General features: G+C 44.3%; 1 protein-coding gene across 2 annotated transcripts in view; it reads right to left on the minus strand.

Annotated features, from left to right (window-relative positions):
• cntnap2b (contactin associated protein 2b) overlaps positions 1-19,666 on the minus strand; it is a 43,157-nt gene that overhangs the window by 13,363 nt on the left and 10,128 nt on the right. For both annotated transcript variants that reach the window (XM_082513991.1, XM_082513992.1), the window contains exons 5-20: positions 17,438-17,641; positions 17,158-17,342; positions 15,937-16,080; positions 12,823-13,081; positions 12,545-12,694; positions 11,423-11,585; positions 10,465-10,571; positions 9,733-9,852; positions 9,473-9,585; positions 8,940-9,024; positions 8,603-8,759; positions 6,563-6,690; positions 6,261-6,431; positions 4,776-4,994; positions 560-796; positions 224-457 (exon numbers count right to left, since the gene is read on the minus strand). In XM_082513991.1, coding sequence (XP_082370117.1) covers positions 224-457; positions 560-796; positions 4,776-4,994; positions 6,261-6,431; positions 6,563-6,690; positions 8,603-8,759; positions 8,940-9,024; positions 9,473-9,585; positions 9,733-9,852; positions 10,465-10,571; positions 11,423-11,585; positions 12,545-12,694; positions 12,823-13,081; positions 15,937-16,080; positions 17,158-17,342; positions 17,438-17,641 — 2,676 coding nt within the window. The remainder of the gene's footprint in view (positions 1-223; positions 458-559; positions 797-4,775; positions 4,995-6,260; positions 6,432-6,562; positions 6,691-8,602; positions 8,760-8,939; positions 9,025-9,472; positions 9,586-9,732; positions 9,853-10,464; positions 10,572-11,422; positions 11,586-12,544; positions 12,695-12,822; positions 13,082-15,936; positions 16,081-17,157; positions 17,343-17,437; positions 17,642-19,666) is intronic.

Below are 19,666 nucleotides of genomic sequence, written 5' to 3' on the forward strand. Positions count from 1 at the left end.
TCTACAACTTGCCTCATTCATCCATTCACACAAGCACTTTTTTTCAATTGTTCTTCTACAAAGGTGCTTGCTATCTAACATTTACACCGACACTCCGATGCATCAGAGTGCCACTTGGGCTGAGTATCTCTCCCAAGTATATTTGGCATGGAGACCACCCTAGATAAAGTTTACAAAGATGAGAACACATTAAATGTATCAGATACGACACTAATAAGCCTACCATTGTGTCTGAGAACCACAGCCAAGTAGTCCTGAGTTCTGGAACTGATGTAGACAAGAATGCTGGGAGCACTGTAGGTGCTGAAGCTGAACACAAGCTCCTCCTGAGTCAGGTTGGCCTCACTTGAAACACCAACACCTGACAGACTCTTCACGTCCCTCAATGCAAAAGGTCCCCCCTCTGGCAGCAAGTCGTAACGCACCAATGTCCCCGTCTCAAAGTAGCCGCCTACATCTAAGGTATAATTAAAGAATAAAGAACATTAAAACATAGTGGAAATTCTTATTGATTATTAAATCTGAACCCATCTAATCTCAAACAGGGTGTTGGTCATACCATCAGTGCAGAAGGGTCCATCGTAAGCAGTAAGGGAACAGTCACAGGAGTAACCATTGTAATGCTCTACACACTTTCCTCCATTTCTGCAGTGCATCCTGTAGCTGTTGCAGTGGCCCTGGCAGCCTGGATTCACACCTGGAGTCCCTTTTGCCCATTCCTCCAGGTCAAAGATCACACCATTAATCTTCAGAGCTCGCATGCAGCCCAGAAAACCCCTTTGACCACTTGAAGCACCTGGTATAGATGTAAGGCAGAATAATCCAGAACAGCATTAAGAACACCTTCAAATAACGAGTAATTCAATGTGATATGCAGATTAGCACATTACTGTTGAATGAGTTTCTTGTTTTTCGTGTGCTCCAGTCTGCAGTGGCTTCCAGCTAACGGTACAGAAATCAGAAAATAATGACATCTCATGCCCCACTTAGACTGGAGGTGCCAGGGATCGAACCTAGACAACCTACTCTACCTCCTGAGCTACAGCCACCCCAATTGAAGTCAGCAGCGAAGTCAGCACACTATACACAGTGCAGGTAGAGCACCACTTTTCCTTTCTGAGTCGCCTGACAGTTTGCCAGAATCTCTTCAAGGCAGTTTGGAAGTTTTTTTCCATTGTCTTTCCTCCCACACCCGAGTTTTTGCTTCAGCCACTGCCGTCACCACATTCCACTTGGCCTGTTAGTACCTATTGGCTGCCTCCAAAGTCCCACAGGCTAACCAAGCCCGATAGGACTCCATCTAAAGCCTGGTGGTTCCCTTCACCCCTAGTGTCCACCTCTGGTGTTCAGGGTATACCATCACAACAGGTACCAACAACCTTGTAGCTGCAGCTCAGTGCAGCAGTTTCAGCAATGCAGGTCCATTTAGACTCAGTGTCTCGTGTCTCAGAATGCTGTAGATCAGGGGTGTCCAACTCCAGGCCTCGAGGGCCGGTGTCCTGCTGGAGGGCCTGGGTCAGCACACCTGAATCAAATGATTACTTCATTACCAGGCCTCTGGAGAACTTCAAGACATGTTGCGGAGATAATTTAGCCATTTAAATCAGCTGTGTTGGTTCAAGGACATATCTAAAACCTGCAGGACACCGGCCCTCGAGACCTGGAGCTGGACACCTGTGTTGTAGATGCTCTGCTGGAGGTGGGAGCTGAAGATCTTGTGGCGTCTGCCAGGCATTCCCAGCGCACCCTCGCTATACATTTAGGTCTAGCATCCTCTCCCATCACCTGATCCAACTCACCACCCTAATATTAGCATTAGAGTAGGGTAATTAGTATAAGTACATAAGCATAATTCTGGTGATTTGATTATTATTTTGTCCATCCATCCATCCATCCATCCATCCATCCATCCATCCATCCATCTTCATCCGCTTTATCCGAGGCTGGGTCACGGGGGCAGCAGCCTAAGCAGAGAGGCCCAGACCTCCCTCGCCCCAGCCACCTCCTGCAGCTTATCCGGGGGAACACCAAGGTGTTGGGACATGCCCAGAACACCTCACCCAGGAGGCGCCCAGGAGGCATCTTTGTCAGATGCCCGACCACCTCAGCTGGCTGATTTCAATGTGGAGCAGCAGCGGCTCTACTCTGAGCCCCTCCCGGATGGCCAAACTTCTCACCCTATCTCTAAGGGAGAGGCCAGCCACCCTTCGGAGGAAGCTCATTTCTGCCGCTTGTATCCGCGATCTCGTTCTTTCGGTCACTACCCACAGCTCGTGGCCATAAGTGAGGGTAGGGACATAGATCGACCGGTAAATTGAGAGCTTCGCTTTTACACTCAGCTCCCTCTTCACCACGACGGACCGGTGCAGCGTCCGCATTACTGCAGCCGCAGCCCCAATCCGTCTGTCGATCTCCGGCTCCCTTCTCCCATCACTCGCGAACAAGACCCCGAGATACTTGAACTCCTCCGCTTGGGGCAGGAACTCATCCCCGACCCGGAGTGGGCACGCCACCCTTTTCCGGCTGAGAACCATGGCCTCAGATTTGGAGGTGCTGATCCTCATTCCCGCTGCTTCACACTCGGCTGCGAACTGTTCCAGTGCGAGCTGGAGGCCCTCACCCGATGAAGCCAACAGAACCACATCATCTGCAAAAAGCAGAGATGAGATTCTGAGGCCACCAAAGTGAAATCCCTCCGCCATTTGGCTGCGCCTAGAAATTCTGTCCATAAAAATTATGAACAGAACCGGTGACAAAGGGCAGCCCTGGCAGAGCCCATCACCCACCGGGAACGAGTCCGACTTATTGCCGGCAATGCAAACCAAGCTCTTGCAACGGTTGTATAGGGATCGAATGGCCCGTAGCAATGGGCCAGACACCCCATACTCCCGCAACACCTCCCACAGGACACCCCGAGGGACACGGTCGAATGCCTTCTCCAAGTCCACAAAACACATGTAGACTGGTTGGACAAACTCCCATGCACCCTCAAGTATCCTTGAGAGGATAAAGAGCTGGTCCAGTGTTCCGCGACCAGGACGAAAACCGCATTGTTCCTCCTGTATCCGAGGTTCGACTAGCGGACGAACTCTCCTTTCCAGCACCCTGGCATAGACTTTCCCAAGGAAGGCAGAGGAGTGTGATTCTTCAGCCTGGTGGCTCCCTTCACCTCTGGTGTCCACCATTTGGTTCGGGGATTACCACCACGGCAGGCACCAACCACCTTGCAGCCGCAGCTCAATGCAGCAGCTTCGGCAATGGAGACGCTGAACACGGTCCATTTGGACTCAATGTCCCCAGTCTCCCTCGGAATGCTGTTGAAGCTCTGCCGGAGGTGTGCGTTGAAGATCTCGCGGACTGGGGCCTCTGCTAGACGTTCCCAGCACACCCTCACTACGCGTTTAGGTGCACCGGGTCTGTCCAGCGTCCTCCCCCGCCACCTGATCCAACTCACCACCAGGTGGTGATCAATTGACAGCTCAGCCCCTCTCTTTACCCGAGTGTCCAGAACATATGGTCGCAGGTCTGGTGATACAATTACAAAATCGATCATCGACCTGCGGCCTAGCGCGTCCTGGTGCCACGTGCACTTATGGACACTCTTATGTTCGAACAAGGTGTTCGTTATGGCCAAACTGTGATTTGCACAGAAGTCCAATAACAAAACACCGCTCGGGTTCAGATCAGGGAGGCAGTTCCTCCCAATCACGCCCCTCCAGGTCTCGCTGCCGTTACCCACGTGAGCATTGAAGTCTTCCAGCAGGACAACAGAGCACCTTCCAGCACCCCCCCCCCCAGGGACTCTAAGAAGGCTGGGTACTCTGAACTGCCACTCGGCGCATAAGCGCAGATGACAGTCAGAGCCTGTTCCCCGACCCTAAGGCACAGGGAACAAACCCTCTCATCCACCGGGAAAAACCCCAACATACCGGCAGCAAGCCGAGGGGATATTAGAATACCCACCCCAGCCCACCGCCTCTCACCAGGGGCAACTCCAGACTGAGACAGAGTCCAACCCCTCTCCAGGAGGCTGGTTTCAGAGCCCAAGCCATGCGTAGAGGTGAGCCCGACTATATCTAGCAGGTACCTCTCAACCTCACGCACTAACTCAGGCTCGTTCCCCACCAGAGCGGTGATAATAATAATAATAATGGATTGGATTTATATAGCGCTTTTCAAAGCACCCAAAGCGCTTTACAATGCCACTATTCATTCACTCTCACATTCACTCACTGGTGGAGGCAGCTACGGTTGTAGCCACAGCTGCCCTGGGGCAGACTGACAGAAGCGAGGCTGCCATATCGCGCCATCGGCCCCTCTGGCCAACACCAGTAGGCGGTAGGGTAAAGTGTCTTGCCCAAGGACACAACGACCAGGACAGAGAGCCCGGGGATCGAACCGGCGACCTTCCGGTTACAGATACGCTTCCCAACCCCCTGAGCCACGGTGCTATCGGGCACGGTCGCCCCATGCCCGATAGCACCTTCTCACCCTTTGGGAAATTTGTCGTCAAAGTCAGGACCATTAACATTTTTTTTATATTTGGATGATCTGCAGCCATTAATAAATTCAGACAAAAACTTAAAAGATTTTTTATAGTTCAGACTCTGATGATCACAACATAACATTTTAAAACATAAAAAAAAAAAGACCAAATATACTGAATGAAGCACACATGCTTGTTCATTGCGGTTTGAAGACATATATGAAGAAGAGTAACATACTCCTCATGAGTCCAAATGGGACCATAAACATATGTGGCACACAAGTCTTACCAACATAGAGATCACTGTAGAGCTCTGGTTTTGCATGGCCCTGTAAGGTGGTGGGCCTGACCATTCTGTGCTGTCCATTAAGTTGCAGCACTGCCTCCTTGATGTTTTTTTCAGCCTCCACACGATGCCACTGGTCATTATTTAACGGCACTGGTGAGCGGACACTGAGCTCCATTTTCTCAGTGCCAATGCCAAAAGAGAATAAAACCACTGAGTCGGCTGTGGAGTCAAACATGTCAAACATTGGAAATAGTTAAAATTTTCATCTCCTAGAGACAGATAGTAATAAACACTGATGATTAAGTTATCTCCGTTTACAGGCTACATACCACAGGCTTTTAAATCCTTATTCAAAAAGCTCTTACTTGATCCAAATGTTTTAGCTAAATATAGACCCACTTTCCTTTCATTTCAAAATGTTTTGAAAGAGACGTCACCAAACACTGACCATTTGCATTTGCAAAGGAACGGTTTATTTAATGGTTTACTTAAAGTGCATCGTAGCACAGGAGCAGCACTAGTGAAGGTTATGAATTATCTACTTATGGGTTCTAATAGCAGACTCCTCTCCATGGTTGTCCTGACAGACCTCAGTGCACAATGTTTTACTACAGAGATTAGAACTCACCACTGTGCTGGTTTGAATCATATCTATCTGATAGACTCCAATTTATCCATATAAACGGGAGTCTTCTTCACACACTTCTCCCTTAAGGCCAAAACAGAGAGAATGAGGAGGAGCTTCTTCCCCCAGGCTATTCGGGCCCTGAACCAGGTGTAGGACTGGACTCTCCCAAACACGTCACTATAAGACTGGACTCTCACACACGTCACCACACGCACCACCACACATTTCCTATAATCCTATAATTCCTATAATTTATAATCCTTATCTTTATAATCTCTTCTGCTATTTGCACATTCTTTACTGTAAATTCCTAAGTTAATTTGTAAATTTTTGTAGTAAATTGTAAATATTGTAAAACTTTTCTTCAAGCATTTCACCCCCATGTCATACTGTGTGTGTGAGACAAATAAAATTTGAATTTGAATTTGAATTTGAATTTAAAAGTTATGAATGGAGTTCCACAGGGCTCCATGCTGGGACCAATATTTTTTACATTATACATGTTTCACTTAAGGAATATTATTATAAAACAACAGATATTTTAAAACGACGTTTTCAGTGGGAGAAACGTGTCGTCACTCATCAGCTGACTTCTTCAGTCTCAGCTGATCAATGAACTGACCTCACAGCCCATTGTTCATTCAGTCAGCTGGTTTCAGTCATTATGCAAATGCGGTGTTTATCAGCTGAGACTGAAGAAGTCAGCTGATGAGTCACGACACGTTTCTCCCACTGAAAACATCCAGATGAACAGAATCAACCTTTGGGGATTATATCTTTAAAAAGGACCTAATATCTCAACTGCACATGTGCAAAGGTCTCAACAGTATTACAGTAGTACACACACACTGACCCACCTCTGAGCTCAATGTGAAGGAAGCTGGTGCTTCCCAGGATTTCTAGAAAGACTCCATGAGTAGAGGACGTCTTAAAGTAGAAAGAGATGTCAGTGCTGGTTTCATCTCTCAAAGAAGGATAGTGGAGGTAAGAGGCGGGGCTTGTAAAGGAGGCCGCATTCCGGAAGTTTGCTATAGAAAATAACCACAAGATATAAAATATATTTGTCTATGAAACAACATGAAATACGTGTGTGTGTGTGTGTGTGTGTGTGTGTGTGTGTGTGTGTGTGTGTGTGTGTGTGTGTGTGAGAGAGACTCACAGTCCCCTCGGCATCTGAGTGGCCCTATGGTTAGTTTGGCCTCAGATCCAGCTCTGCTTGTATCACCAACCACAACCTGACTGACTGGCAAGTGGTCTTTGTAGACCAACAGGCCTGAATCCTCCTTCCTACATACACGGACACACACAGAAAGAAGACATGACAGTCAGCTCAGGATTATGTCAGCTAAAAATATTTCCTTTACTTTAGATTTGATTTTTTAAATCAATTTTGTCTAATTTGTGTTATTACATCATTCACATATACATTTAAGAAAGTACTGAAGGGCTGATCAGGGTTTGGCACAAGCTTTCATTCAAACACTGAGTGAGGATTATGAGGATTATAATCTATAGCAGGGGTCAGCAACCCTGTGGCACGCGAAGGGTTAACTGATGGCACGACCATAGCTGGGCTGGCCATGTGATTTTTCGTTTTTATGGGCCGATGGTTTTCTGTTGTTTTTTTGCTTGTTGTTTTGGGGGTTTTGTAACGTTATAAACAATGAAAGGTGGTGAATTGGCCAGATGCTGGAAGATGTGTAAAAATAACTCAGTTATTTAGAGCTTCCACAGAGGCAGCAGGTGGATGAGGGAAAGGGGAGGCAGGAGGAGGAGAGACCCGAGGTGGCCACCGGTCCGAGTGTCAGGTGAACTGAACTTCAGGTAAGAAGTTATGACCTGCAGTCTATCTGGGTCAGATATAAACCAAGTTTAGGTGGAGTTTATTTTCGTTGTGCTGACTTTTTACAGTCAGTTACAATAACTCGTACTGCGTACTAGCTAGCATGACGGAGTTTCTATACAGCTGGGTGGTGCTATGATGTTACTGATGGTGAACTTTATTTAATTCATAAGGTTAGTTAGTAGAGTTGCCAAATGTTCTGTAAAAAGACGTTATCGTCTCGTATTCAGAGAAAATATTACGCGTTTCATGTTGAGCTGAAAAAGAACAGTTTGTCCCGAACTTCAGCTACTATGAAAAAGACACAAAGCTGGAGTTACTCTGTGTTTACGCTGCACAGCTGCCTCTTCTTCTCTCATTCTCTCCCCTCTCTCTCCTGTTGCTACTTCAATCATGAAACTGATCAATGATCAGCTGATCGGCTTTTCTCTCTTGTTTGTTTATCGCCCACTTTGTGCCAGAAAGAGGAAACCAGCGGATGTCGCGCTAAACAACAGCAGCACGTTTAAGCTTGATCAGCTGTTGTTAGAATTTATTTAATATTAATTTCTAGTATCAGCTGATGTTTGCTGGAGCCACAGCTGTAAAGCTGCTGGTCATGATGTCGGTTTGGATATGTGGTGAGAGGGAAACATGAAGATGAAACCAGGAGATGTCCTTACTGAATCATCAGAGCTGAACAGGTGATGGAGAAACAGGTTTACCTTTTAGGTGACATGGATGAGTTGAAGTTATGAACTGTTTCTGAGAGACAAATAACACCAGGATCCTTTTCTAAGCAGCTGACAGCTGGTAACTGTGCAGGGGCGGATCTAGCAAAGTGTTGCCAGGGGGGCAGGTAGGGCATTAACAGGGAGAGGGGGGCACAAAGAAATACTTTCTTATTCTTGTTTAAATAATTATCTGAATTTTACAACCAAAGTTTTTGTCTGATGTAAAATGTATAGAAATCATACATATACCAACAAGACTGTGCATCACTGTCACAACAGCGTCTGTTAACATTGTTGTGAGGATAAACAGCATTTGCATTTTCTGTTGTTCAGTTCATTTGCTGTTATGGATAAAAAGTCTTTTTTTTGTTTCCAAACAGCTGATAACTATTCGCTGATAGCTGCCAACATCTGTGAACAAATATAATTCTGTAAAGTTTTTCTATATAGTGTGTAACTGTTAATATAGAGCGTTATTAAATGTATTGCTAATGCAGTCATATGGCACACTGACTTCTGAGGAAACTTTAGATGCACTCATCACCAGAAAGGTTGCCGACCCCTGACCTACAGGATGAAACTATAAACTCTAGTTTGTAACACGATACAGCTCAGCTGAGCGGCTGAGTGAGGGTACACTCACCAGGCACGCAGGTCTGCATCACAGTTGCAGTAGTGTTTGGAATCAGTACAGTTGTGTTCAATACCACAGGCACACTTCTGGATCCCTGGTCCTGAACCCCCCCAATAAGAATGCTTTTCATTGGCTCTTCCGAACCACCAAGTGAAAGGGACGCCATCTGGAGGTCGAACCAAACAGCTACAGTGTACTGCTACTTAAACACTTCTGAACACACGCACCATTCAAAAATATCACTTTAATGTTTACAGTATGTGTTATGATAATAATGATGGGTGTGATGAACAGAGTAAACACATTCTTTATAGTGAGTGAAAAGGTCGATAATAGGCATCATCACCTGGACCGCTGAGCAGGCGGGACATTCGGCAAGCGTAGGCGACGTACTGCTCACAGTACTCTGCACTGCTGGTTACTGACAACATCTGGACACACGAGACAGACACGAGTATGCTGATTTGTCATTTGTCTGCTAAGAACATTTCTTAGTCTGTGATATTTACGGTCTGTGACGTGTGTTGGAATGAAAACCAACCGAACAGCTGGGTTCTTCTTTATTGTTTAGAGCACTGTGGACTGATTAAAGCCATCTAGTCCTGAACAGGTTCAACTGTTTAACGTGACTATAAAAACCTGTGACTCAAGCAGCCAGCCCCGTACGACCAACACGATTCTGCTTATGAACCCATCGAATCGTTGGACTTCTCCCCAAAATATCTGTAACGCTGAACAGTCGATTAACAATGCTTAGAAGATGAACTTTGTTTCTACTTCAGTTTTGTGTCTGCATGTTTATTGTTAGCAAACTGTTTTGTTAAAAAAGAAAAAGTGCAGTGCATGTAGGAAACGGAGTGTGTAACATTAAGTGTGTACCTGTTCCTCAGTCATATTGTAAGAAATCTGCAGCACTGCGTTGCCCTTGCCTGCACTGGATACTGACGTCTGAGGAGACAGGTCGTTCCTCAGCGTGGTCCAAACCACATCCTCTAAGAAAAACAACTGACATGTAAATATTCTCTGCTCCTTCTACATCACAGATTTACCTAAATACAATCAGTCACATGATAAACCTGAAGTAATTTGTGCTGGAATATATTCTTCATGCTGGTTTAAATAAAGATTGAATATCTTACCTGTCATGTCACAGTGGACTCTGAAGGGGGTTATAGAGCCGCTGCCATCTGGGTCTATCCAGTAGCTCCCCGAACTCTTGCCTTGGTGCTTATACTCCTCACATGATTGCTGATACAGTGCTATCAGGGGAAGCAAGGTATAGTCTGTCTGTGTGCATCCATTTTCACCATAGAGTCAGACGCAAAAGCCAAAAAGTTGGCACCAATATGACACAAGTCAGCAGCCCGTCCCAGAGCTGGAAACGTCTAGAAAAGTAACCCTGGGCACTCAGTTCAGTCACAGGAATTTACTCTACTGGCACCCTCAACGACTGCTGCTGGTACCTTTCAGTATTGTGACTTGTGTCTGCAGCCATGTAAGGTTGCATGGAAAATATTGGTAGTAATAATAATGGTACAGTATTTGAATAAAGGGAGGAACAGTGTATTTGATGGATAAATGCAGAATGAAAGCCTTAGAACTAGATGCTAACAGGATCTGGGCGGTTGCCCTGACTGTACCACTGAGTGGGCAGAGATTAAAAAACAAAAACACTGATGTTCACAGCTACCTTCAGCCTAAAAGAATGAACTTGATAAAGAATCCGAGCATCTTTAAAAAATCGAACATTTTTCAGGGAACCTGAGCAAATAGATCATGAAATAACCAACTAACTAAAAACCAGTCTTATGATTAACATAACATTAGGATTACCATTAATTAAACAAATGCCAGAGTATAACTGCACTTACAGGTATGGCAAGTAGCTCCAGTGTAGCCAGTGCCACTGCAGTTGCAGGTGAATGCGTCCCACGTCTGAGAGCAGCGGCCGCTGTGCTCACAGTAGTTTGGAACACACCTGACATGTGTCGAGATGAAATATTATTTTACATCCATAATCCTTATTATTACTGTTGCATCATTTATGATTTATCATTATTGTCATTTCATTGACACATTTATTGAAACTGGTGAGGTTACAGTAAAGTCTGTATTTCAGGTGTTAGCACATAATCTTTCATTGCAGGGGCAACTGTAATCATGTTACACACATATTGCATAATTAAAGGGTTGAAGCTACGGGCAGCGCGATGTCTGGCCGATCAATGGAGCAAAGTTCAAGCTGGAAGGATTGCTTATATATATACAATTTAACATATATTTTCTATGATTGTTTAAGAAAGGAAATAAAGGCCGTGTGCCCTGTGCTGTGGATGTTTGCCTGGTAACAGATGACTTAGAGGGGGGTCATGCACTTAGATTAACGACACAGACACATAGCCTGTCTGGGTAAACTGATTGCAAATGTTGTGTAAGTCTAGAAAAGTGTAATAACAGGAAGCATCTGGAGGAACAGAGGAAGTAGCGGTTCCTTTTTAGAATATGTCCTCGCTGGAGTTACTGGTCATCATAAGTATAAATATCACACCCACCTATTGTCAGGGGGAGATGGAGCCTGATGTTTTGCAGAGCCCATTTTCACCACATATATGTGTTTTAATAAAATCATTTGTGTTGACCCACTATGGACTTTCAGTCGTATGTCTCTTCCTCAAAATTCGAACCGCGACACATGAAACAGCAGGAAACTCAGTGAGAACACGACTTCAACCCCTCTCCACCCTCCAGCCTGATGGAGGTCCCAACAACAATCCACTGTGCTTTTAATTCTTTATTACAATCTTAGCTTTGGACTTCTGGGATAAATACCTGTCTATAATGGCACACATATCTAGGCTGACATTTTCAAAAGTTCCAATGAGGCCCTGCTCCACCGCCTTGAGGTCCACCAGGTGATCATCTATGTGGATCATCTGCATGCAGCCCTGGAAGGAGCGCTGATGTGATCTGGTGTTAGTTTGCAGAAAATAACCTAGACAAAGACGGAGAGCAGCAAAGGCATTATTATCACCAGCAGAAGTATACTGGAATGAAGCTGGTGAGGACGGCACGGTTTAATCTCATTTAAGCAGGATTCAAAACATGCAATTATTTCAGGCACCAAAAATCGGGTCTTGAAGGTCGATGCGAGCTTCTGTGAAAATAAAGTCATTGTGCTTCAGGACAAAACAAACATCTACTTTCATTTTGTTTGATAATCAAGAAACTTGGACTAATTTTACCCACGCGGATGTAGCACGCAGTCATAGCCTGTTATTGCACGTTTTAAATTCACACTTGCATCAGTGCTGCTTTCTCACACTGTGTTTTTAGGAGAGAAGAGAAAACTTGGACACACTTGATAAAACATCAAATTACTCTGGATCATGTTTACTCCCATTTTTCAGTAATCACCTTGTTGAGTCTGTGTTTCCACAGGCGCCGCTAGTTTAGAGACGTATTCCTCATGAAGAACACAAGACAAGACAGAACATCTTCAGCCGCTAACGAGGGAAGCTTTGGTCAGAACCAGGCGGTGGAGCTTAGTGCTCATCAGCTGTCTGTAGCCCAAATCCTTCAAAGAGCAGCTTCCTCACAGCTGTTTATTCCCACGACAGTTACAGTTTACACAACACAAGCACCTCCCCATGTAAAAGCCCCCAATGGTTCTAAGACAAGGCACTGTGTGTGTGTGTGTGTGTGTGTGTGTGTGTGTGTGTGTGTGTGTGTGTGTGTGTGACCTCCTCCTGACCAAAAGGGTCATAGAAGCAGGAAGCAACAACACAAGAAGCAGATCTGTCAGAGAGGATGTGTCTACAATAAAACCTCCCCCAGCACAGAGAGGCTGCAGAGGTGCTCAGGATCACAGGGATCTCTTTGCTACTGCTTGAACTAAGACTTTACAAATTTAAGAAACACAATGACAACATTCAACAATTAGACTTAACACACCTCCAAAGTAATATGTTCCTCCAGTCTGGATCTGGATGGGGATAGCTGTTCTAACTGTGGAGGCCTCATCTCCATCAACTGTCAGCATTGCATAGTTTTCCAGTGCATTCAGGTGGACACTATGCCACTGTCCATCATTCAGACCTGAACCTATGAGGAAAAACACATGAAGAAAAGTTTAACAGGAAAACACAACAGCGATCGAAGTGAAGACAAAGAGACCAAAAAGGACCTCGAGATAATAATTAAACAACCGAAAACCAACGAGCTGAGCTCACTTGATGAAATGTCTATACGTGTGTTCTTCTTCTGTGTCACATTCATATAGACGGTGATTTTTGCCTCCGTCAGGCCCAGCTCCACCCAGCCATCCGCCAGGGCGGTGAACATCAGAAGGCCGTTGGGATTCCACGTCCTGAAAGACAGACTGACTGACAGGGTGTCGCTGTCAGTCTGACCCGGCAGCCGCAGGAAGGATGTGGAGTTGAAGAAAACTGGGGAGGTGTTGGATTCGGAGCAGGAAAATGTCAGGTTACGCTACAGTGGAAGAAAGAAACCGATAAAGAGATTTATGGAGACAGTACCTAACAGACTTTTATTTTGAAACTTCATTTTATTTGGTGATTCTAAATTGAAAACGGTTGTCAGGCAGTTTAGGTGCTCAGAGTGTGTGGAATAAAGACTTGATGCTATAATTTCCACTTCTGCGAGTCCTCTAGGGCCAGCGTAGGTCTGAGTAACATGAACGTCATCAAATGTTGGGCGCGTGGATCCACGTACATGTCTGTTTTTTACATTTCAGACATTTTCACAGTGAATACGTTACTAAAAGCCAGTCTAGTCACAGACTAGGAAGTCCACTCAGTTTGAACATCTGAGCTAAAAACACAGTGGTTACTATGGAGTGGAAAAAAGAACCGGCAATCAAAATTAGCTCTAACGAGTTAGACAAGTTTCAGACAAGAAATGTGCCACCTGAGGAAGGAGAGATTCAAAATCCATTCTTACAGGACAACCACAGTCTTAGTGTGGGAGGCTACGGTATTCTGGTTTTAGTTTCAGATAGCAACACCCATGGGTGCTGCCAACGAATCACAGATTCACTGTGGTTAACTGGCAGCCTGTGATTACACTGCACTGTTCAATGCACCATCACTGGGGTGGTTTATTTAGAACTGTAAAGTAAAGAGATTTATTGCAAGACGAAGGTTATGTAGGCTTGTTCATGACATTTGAAAGAGCAGACCATCAGAGACGTTCTTCAGTTTATTGTTGAGCGAGCAGCTTGGTGGGGTGGCTTCTGGGAAAAGCCTGAGAACTCTGTGAAAACAAATCTAAGGAGTGTCCTGGGAGGGCTTCGCTGAACTTTGAGGAGCTCACTAGTATACTGACAGAAGTAGAGGCGATATTGAGGCCTCTGTCCTCTTTGCACAGTTCCAGAGCTGTGAGCACTTGGAGGTAGCTGTAGCTCAGGTGGCAGAGCAGGTCGGCCACTAACCAGAAGGTCGGTGGCTTTTACCAGTAAAAACACCCAGTGTGATGAACGTGGGCGATGTTGTCCTGGTTGGAGAGAATAACTCGCCCAGACAAACGCATTTCCTCGGACACAGCTGTTCCTGCATTGTTCACAGTTTAAAGCTTGCTGCACAGATCTGCTCAGTTACTGCATCCACTCGAGATGAGTAAACCACTGAAGCAGCTGGACACGGATGAACAGCTGTTAATCAGCTGGGAGGATGTTGTGATTTATTGATCTTTTACGTGTTACTACTTGGACATGCAGGAAACACTAAAACATGCTCTGCTTCTCATTACTGCAGTGAATGTGTAGAAAATGTGTTCAAACAGTTAATGGTAATTATTTATTTTATTGTAAAAGCTTGTTACAGGAAGTGTTTTACTTTGAAGAGCACTTGATACTGTTGACCATAATATTGTATAACAGTGACTGTTGTTGTGACGAACAGAGATGGGCAGTACGCGTTACTGTAATCTGATTACTTTTTTCAAGTAACGAGTAAAGTAAGGGATTACTATTGCAAAAACAGTAATTAGATTACCGTTACTTTCCCGTAGGAACGCTGCGTTACTGCGTTGCTAAAACCGTGATTTTTTGCGAGAATGTCTCAGGACAGTGACGTAAGCAAGAGCGCCATTGGTGACAACAGCTGTGTGCAGATCAACAATGGATCATATATCAAGTGTGGGAGAGAGTATGAGCGTGCAGCGTCTAAAGCGTGGAAGTAACAAAAAAAGTGACAAAAACATTAGTGTCCGCTGTGCGTGGGAAGAAAACTTCTTTTTACAGCGACAAAAACCCCTAAACTTCCAACAAGCACCGAGTAGCTACGACGTAATGGGAAACTCACAGAGAAACTCGCGGATTCTTCCACTGACCGCGGCACACCTGCACCAGGGTAAACCTCCGCCTACCCCACTCCTGCTTTACAGGTGAAAATAGAGCAACAGGAGCGCTGAGTCTTTGACTTTATTTATTTTCTGCTGTGTTTTACTTGCATCTATTTGAAAGACTGAGTGTAAACACAAAAAATATTTTATTTTATGTGCTGGAATGTGCAGAAAATAGGTTTAAATGTTAAACTAATTTCTTCCAGTCAGAGAATGTTGCAAATAATTTAATGTTTGCTTGATGCATAAAGTTAAAAGATTAAAACTAATAAAACAAGTTTTAAAAAGAGACTTTTCCATCTGATTACATTTTGTATGATGGATTATGCAGAAAAAGTAGAATTGGGCTGAAAGATCTATCGCTTTATCACCTATTCAGGTTGTAAATCGTGTTTTTAAAAAGTAACTAAGTAACTAAGTAATTAATTACTTTTGAAAATCAGTAACCAGTAAAGTAATGGGATTACTTTCTTGGGGGAGTAATCGGTAATTAGTTACTGATTACTTTTTTCAAGTAATTTGACCAACACTGCTCAGGAGTTTGAGCAACAGTGAAGAAACTACCGGAGCTCCTTTTAATGTTCTGACAGGTCGAAAGTGTTCAGGTTAGAGACTGTTTGGGACAAATCCACAGGAGCAACAAACAATTAAATCCACTCAATTAACTTTGTTATTTAAGAAGATCCCAATAAAGAAGAAAAATATTTTACATTGTCTGGCAGAGGTTAACACAAACAACAGTAATATATGGTTTAAAAAGTACGTTTAGAGCTGTTTGGGTCACGACGAATCGAGGCATGTTACTGAAGCTGAAGAAGAGTTTTCCTCCACAGACGAGTGGCCATGACATATTTAGTTTAGGAAAAGATGCAAACTGCCAAATAACAGAAAAACTGCAAAAGGGTTTTTAAGATCATTGCAGCATTCGAGTCTACATTTACACAAGGCTGGGCACATGAACTCAAAGAGAAGACACTTCTTACAAAGCTGGTGGTGTCAACCTTCTTCCTGCGCACCAGACTAGTGATGTTTTCCCCGTTGTAGGTAATTCCCTCCATGCAGCCAACAAAGTTCTCTTTGCCTCCTGAGGTTGGCTTCACAGACACAGGAAGTCCTCCAAAGCTGATCTGAGGAACACAACACAAAGCAACACTGGGGGATTCTGCATCTCTGCAACCACACAGAGTCAAACGATTCGCTTTTTAAGGTCTGCTAATAACAGCAGACAACAACCACTTCACTCAACTGTGAAGAGTAAATGAACATTTCAGGCGTTACACAGATGAACCGCAGTAATGTTGTAAACTGTAGGAACACCAGCAGGAATAAACGGACTATCAAATATACACAGTGAGATAAGCTCCGTACAGTGTTGTTACAAACTGTTTGCCTCCTTCCTGACTTCAGATTTTTTTGCATGTTAAACAAACAACAAAGAAAGCTTTATCATGACAGTGTTGTGTTGTTGCTGTGCCAAAGCAGGAACTGTGTGTGAAACATGACGAGTGGGTTCATTTCTGCCAGAATCTTTACTTTTCCTGTCAAAGGTAAGTTTCTTCCTCCAGCTTCACCAACAATCTGTTCAAGCAGTGACTGCAGAGTTACTCTTAATGGTGTACTGTGCACAGTGCCCTGAATATAACTGAACGATGGAACCTGTGCTCCGGCTGACAGGGCTGATGGATAACTAGGACATACATTAGCAGCAGATATGCGTACCTGTGCACACGTGTCCTCTAAACACTGAAGCCTCAGTTAAAGTCATTAAAAGGAAGTAGCAGATTTCACTGCATGCCTAATATAACAATAAACATCAGCAGAACCTAAATCATGCTGGAGACGAGGAGCTGAAAGTCAGACTACCTCCATATAATACGGTTTATATGTGAACAAACATTGTGTGTCTTCCTTTCGAGGTGACATCCAAACTAAGAAGATATTTTCCTCTTCAATTAAGACTTTGGAGAGGATTCTTAGAACCTAGCAAGTACTTCATTAAATAAGTACATCATAGGATCCAAACCCCCACAACCCTGACAAGGATAAGCAGAAGAGAGCGGATGGCTGGAAGCACGTTTTATTTCTATAGCACATTTAAAACCAAAGTGATTACACATGAATAAACAGGTTCCTGCTAAATGAGAACACACACATTCACAGTTTAAGTCAAATGTATGATTCACTGAGCCGTGTGGAGGGTGTACCTCGTAGTCCAGGTCCAGGTGATCAAATTCTCCATTGGTTCTGAACTGCTGAGTGTGGCGGTCTAAAGTAAAATTGACATTCCTGCGGTAACGCTCGATGACAACAGAGTGCCAGTGGTCATCATCCAGCAAGCTTCCACTGGTCACAGCCGTGTGACCCTGAATAGAACCGTTCTGGTTGCTGCCTGGACAGACACATCACATCAGTCATGAAATCAGTGGTTAATAAAGTTTAACAGAACTCGCTCTGATACAAACACCAGGAAGATTAGAAAGCTACCTAAGTTGATGCTGAGCAGCAGTCTCGCTCTGTGAAGCTCGAGGGAAATGTAGTCCCCCTGCTGCCCCTCTCCGTGAAGCAGCACCCCGTTTCCTGCTGTGGTGCGAAACTTCAGAGAGATGACGTCCTTCACAATTTTTAACTTTTTACTCCTGAAGCGGTAGGAGATGACCCCGTGCCCATCGAAACCAATCACATCGGCCCCTGAAAGATGCAAAAGCAAAAGTATGAACTCATTGAAACGTATTAAATGAAAGTTAAACACTAACATATAATTCAAAATATAGTGTATTTGTGACTTTCATCAATACATAGACATCAGCGATAGGAATACAAAGGTGTTGTATTCTGCTGGCCCTCAGACTTTGTAACACAACAACATACATTTGCTAGCAGACAGATTTGTAACTATAGGAACATATTAGCAGACGTCCGGCTGCATTCTCAGCCATCAGCAGCTTTCAGGAAAGATCTTTTCCTGCGACTTTCAGTCGCTCTAAATCTCGCCCTTAACAAATGTACTGGGGACACTTTCCACCAAGTGCAACTTCTTCTGCACAGAGATGGTTTTCTGCTTGCAGTGTGAGCTTGTTGTGTGTCACAGAACCTGTTACTGCACAGACTTTGCAGCTGAGCGTAATGTGCCAGTAGCATGCAATCATCATTTGTGGCCTGAGAAGCTGATCTGATGAGCAAAGCCTCTTACATCAACTTACTCTCAGCTACACTTGCATGACTGAGAGATCCAAAAAAATCCTAAACTTAACTATCTACAATCTGCAGTTAGAACAACAGTTTGCAGCTGAAAGTCCAACTGCTGCATCTCACATGGAAAGAAAAGAAAGAGAGCGAACTTCACTCAGAGATGGAGAAAGATGAGAAAGACAGGAGAGGAAGAAGAGAGCTTAGATTTAAAGGGAAGGACTGCTGTTAAACCGGAAGATTAAAGCTAACATGTAAGTCCTCGTGTTTTTAGATCACACATCTGTACACGTGACATTGTTTTGTATAGAAATATCCTTGTTTTAAACATGAACAAGGCTGAGACCATGATCACAGCTCCTCCTCAACCACATTCTGCTTTTCTGTCCTCCTGCTGAGCCAAACATTCGAAATAATACTGGATTCTTCTCTGGGCCTTAACCCACATGTAAAATCTGTTCACCAGCTTGGACAAATCCTCTCTTTTTTTTCCTGCCTGTCCCGTTTGGTTCTTTTGCATCAGAATTATTGTCTAAAGGTGAAGAAAGATGCCCAACGGATTTACTTTACCAAATGGACCATCCCAGCCCTATTGTTTATTTTATTTTATTATCACTTGCTAAATACGGGACAGACTTGACTGGGGAAGAGAAAGGGGAGAAAGTGTGTGAGCACCGGTGTGTACACCTGTGAGCATGGACGCGCTTGTATTTAAAGGTTCCTTCATCTAACGATCTGCAAATCGTCTCTTTCTGCCTTCAAGCCAAACAAAATGCCGCAGCCAGACTACTGACACGTTCCAGCAAACATGCTCACATTACTCCTGTTTTATATTCTTTACATTGGCTTCTAATAGATTTTAGAATTAGTTAAAAATTCTCGTTTTAACATACAGAGCACTAAATGGCCCCAGATTATTTATCCCAGCGTCTTACACGCTGCTGCTGCTGCTGGTTGTCTGCGCTCACAGAGTTTGTTGGTTGTTCCCTGAACACGGCTGCAGAGTAACGAGGACCGTCTACCACCACGTCTGGTGATTCTTTTAAAAAGCAGTAAAAACCTTTCTGTTTAAACAAGCTTTCTGCTGCTACCTGTTAATCTGACTGCGTTTCACTGACTTGTCTATATCGTCTATTTTGGTACCAAACGTTCAGTTTATTTTAGCCTTTGTGTGCGGTGCAAAAGATCTAAATAGTTCAGACAGACGCAAAAACTTGGCAAACTGTGTGGTGCACCGGTCAGCAGCACCAGAACATCTTTGGTCCACAGCGATGTCCATGCAGTCTGACTCCTGCAAAGGATTTTCATCCAGGTATTAAAATCCTCATTGGGTTTTAAATCCACTGTCGTGCTGCACAGAGGCACAACTGCAAGAAGTGTATATTTGTCCAACAAAGGATGAACTTGTACTTTCCAGTTTTCAAGAACTGCCTATCCTGTAGTGGCCAGACGCAGGTGCCCACAGGTCATGTACTGTAAATCTACATCCACATCACATGCATGGTGTTTCAATCAGGTATCTTCAGC

The sequence above is a fragment of the Aulonocara stuartgranti genome, assembly GCF_965226115.1.
Source record: "Aulonocara stuartgranti genome assembly, chromosome: 18".
In the NCBI taxonomy this organism is placed as follows: domain Eukaryota; kingdom Metazoa; phylum Chordata; class Actinopteri; order Cichliformes; family Cichlidae; genus Aulonocara; species Aulonocara stuartgranti.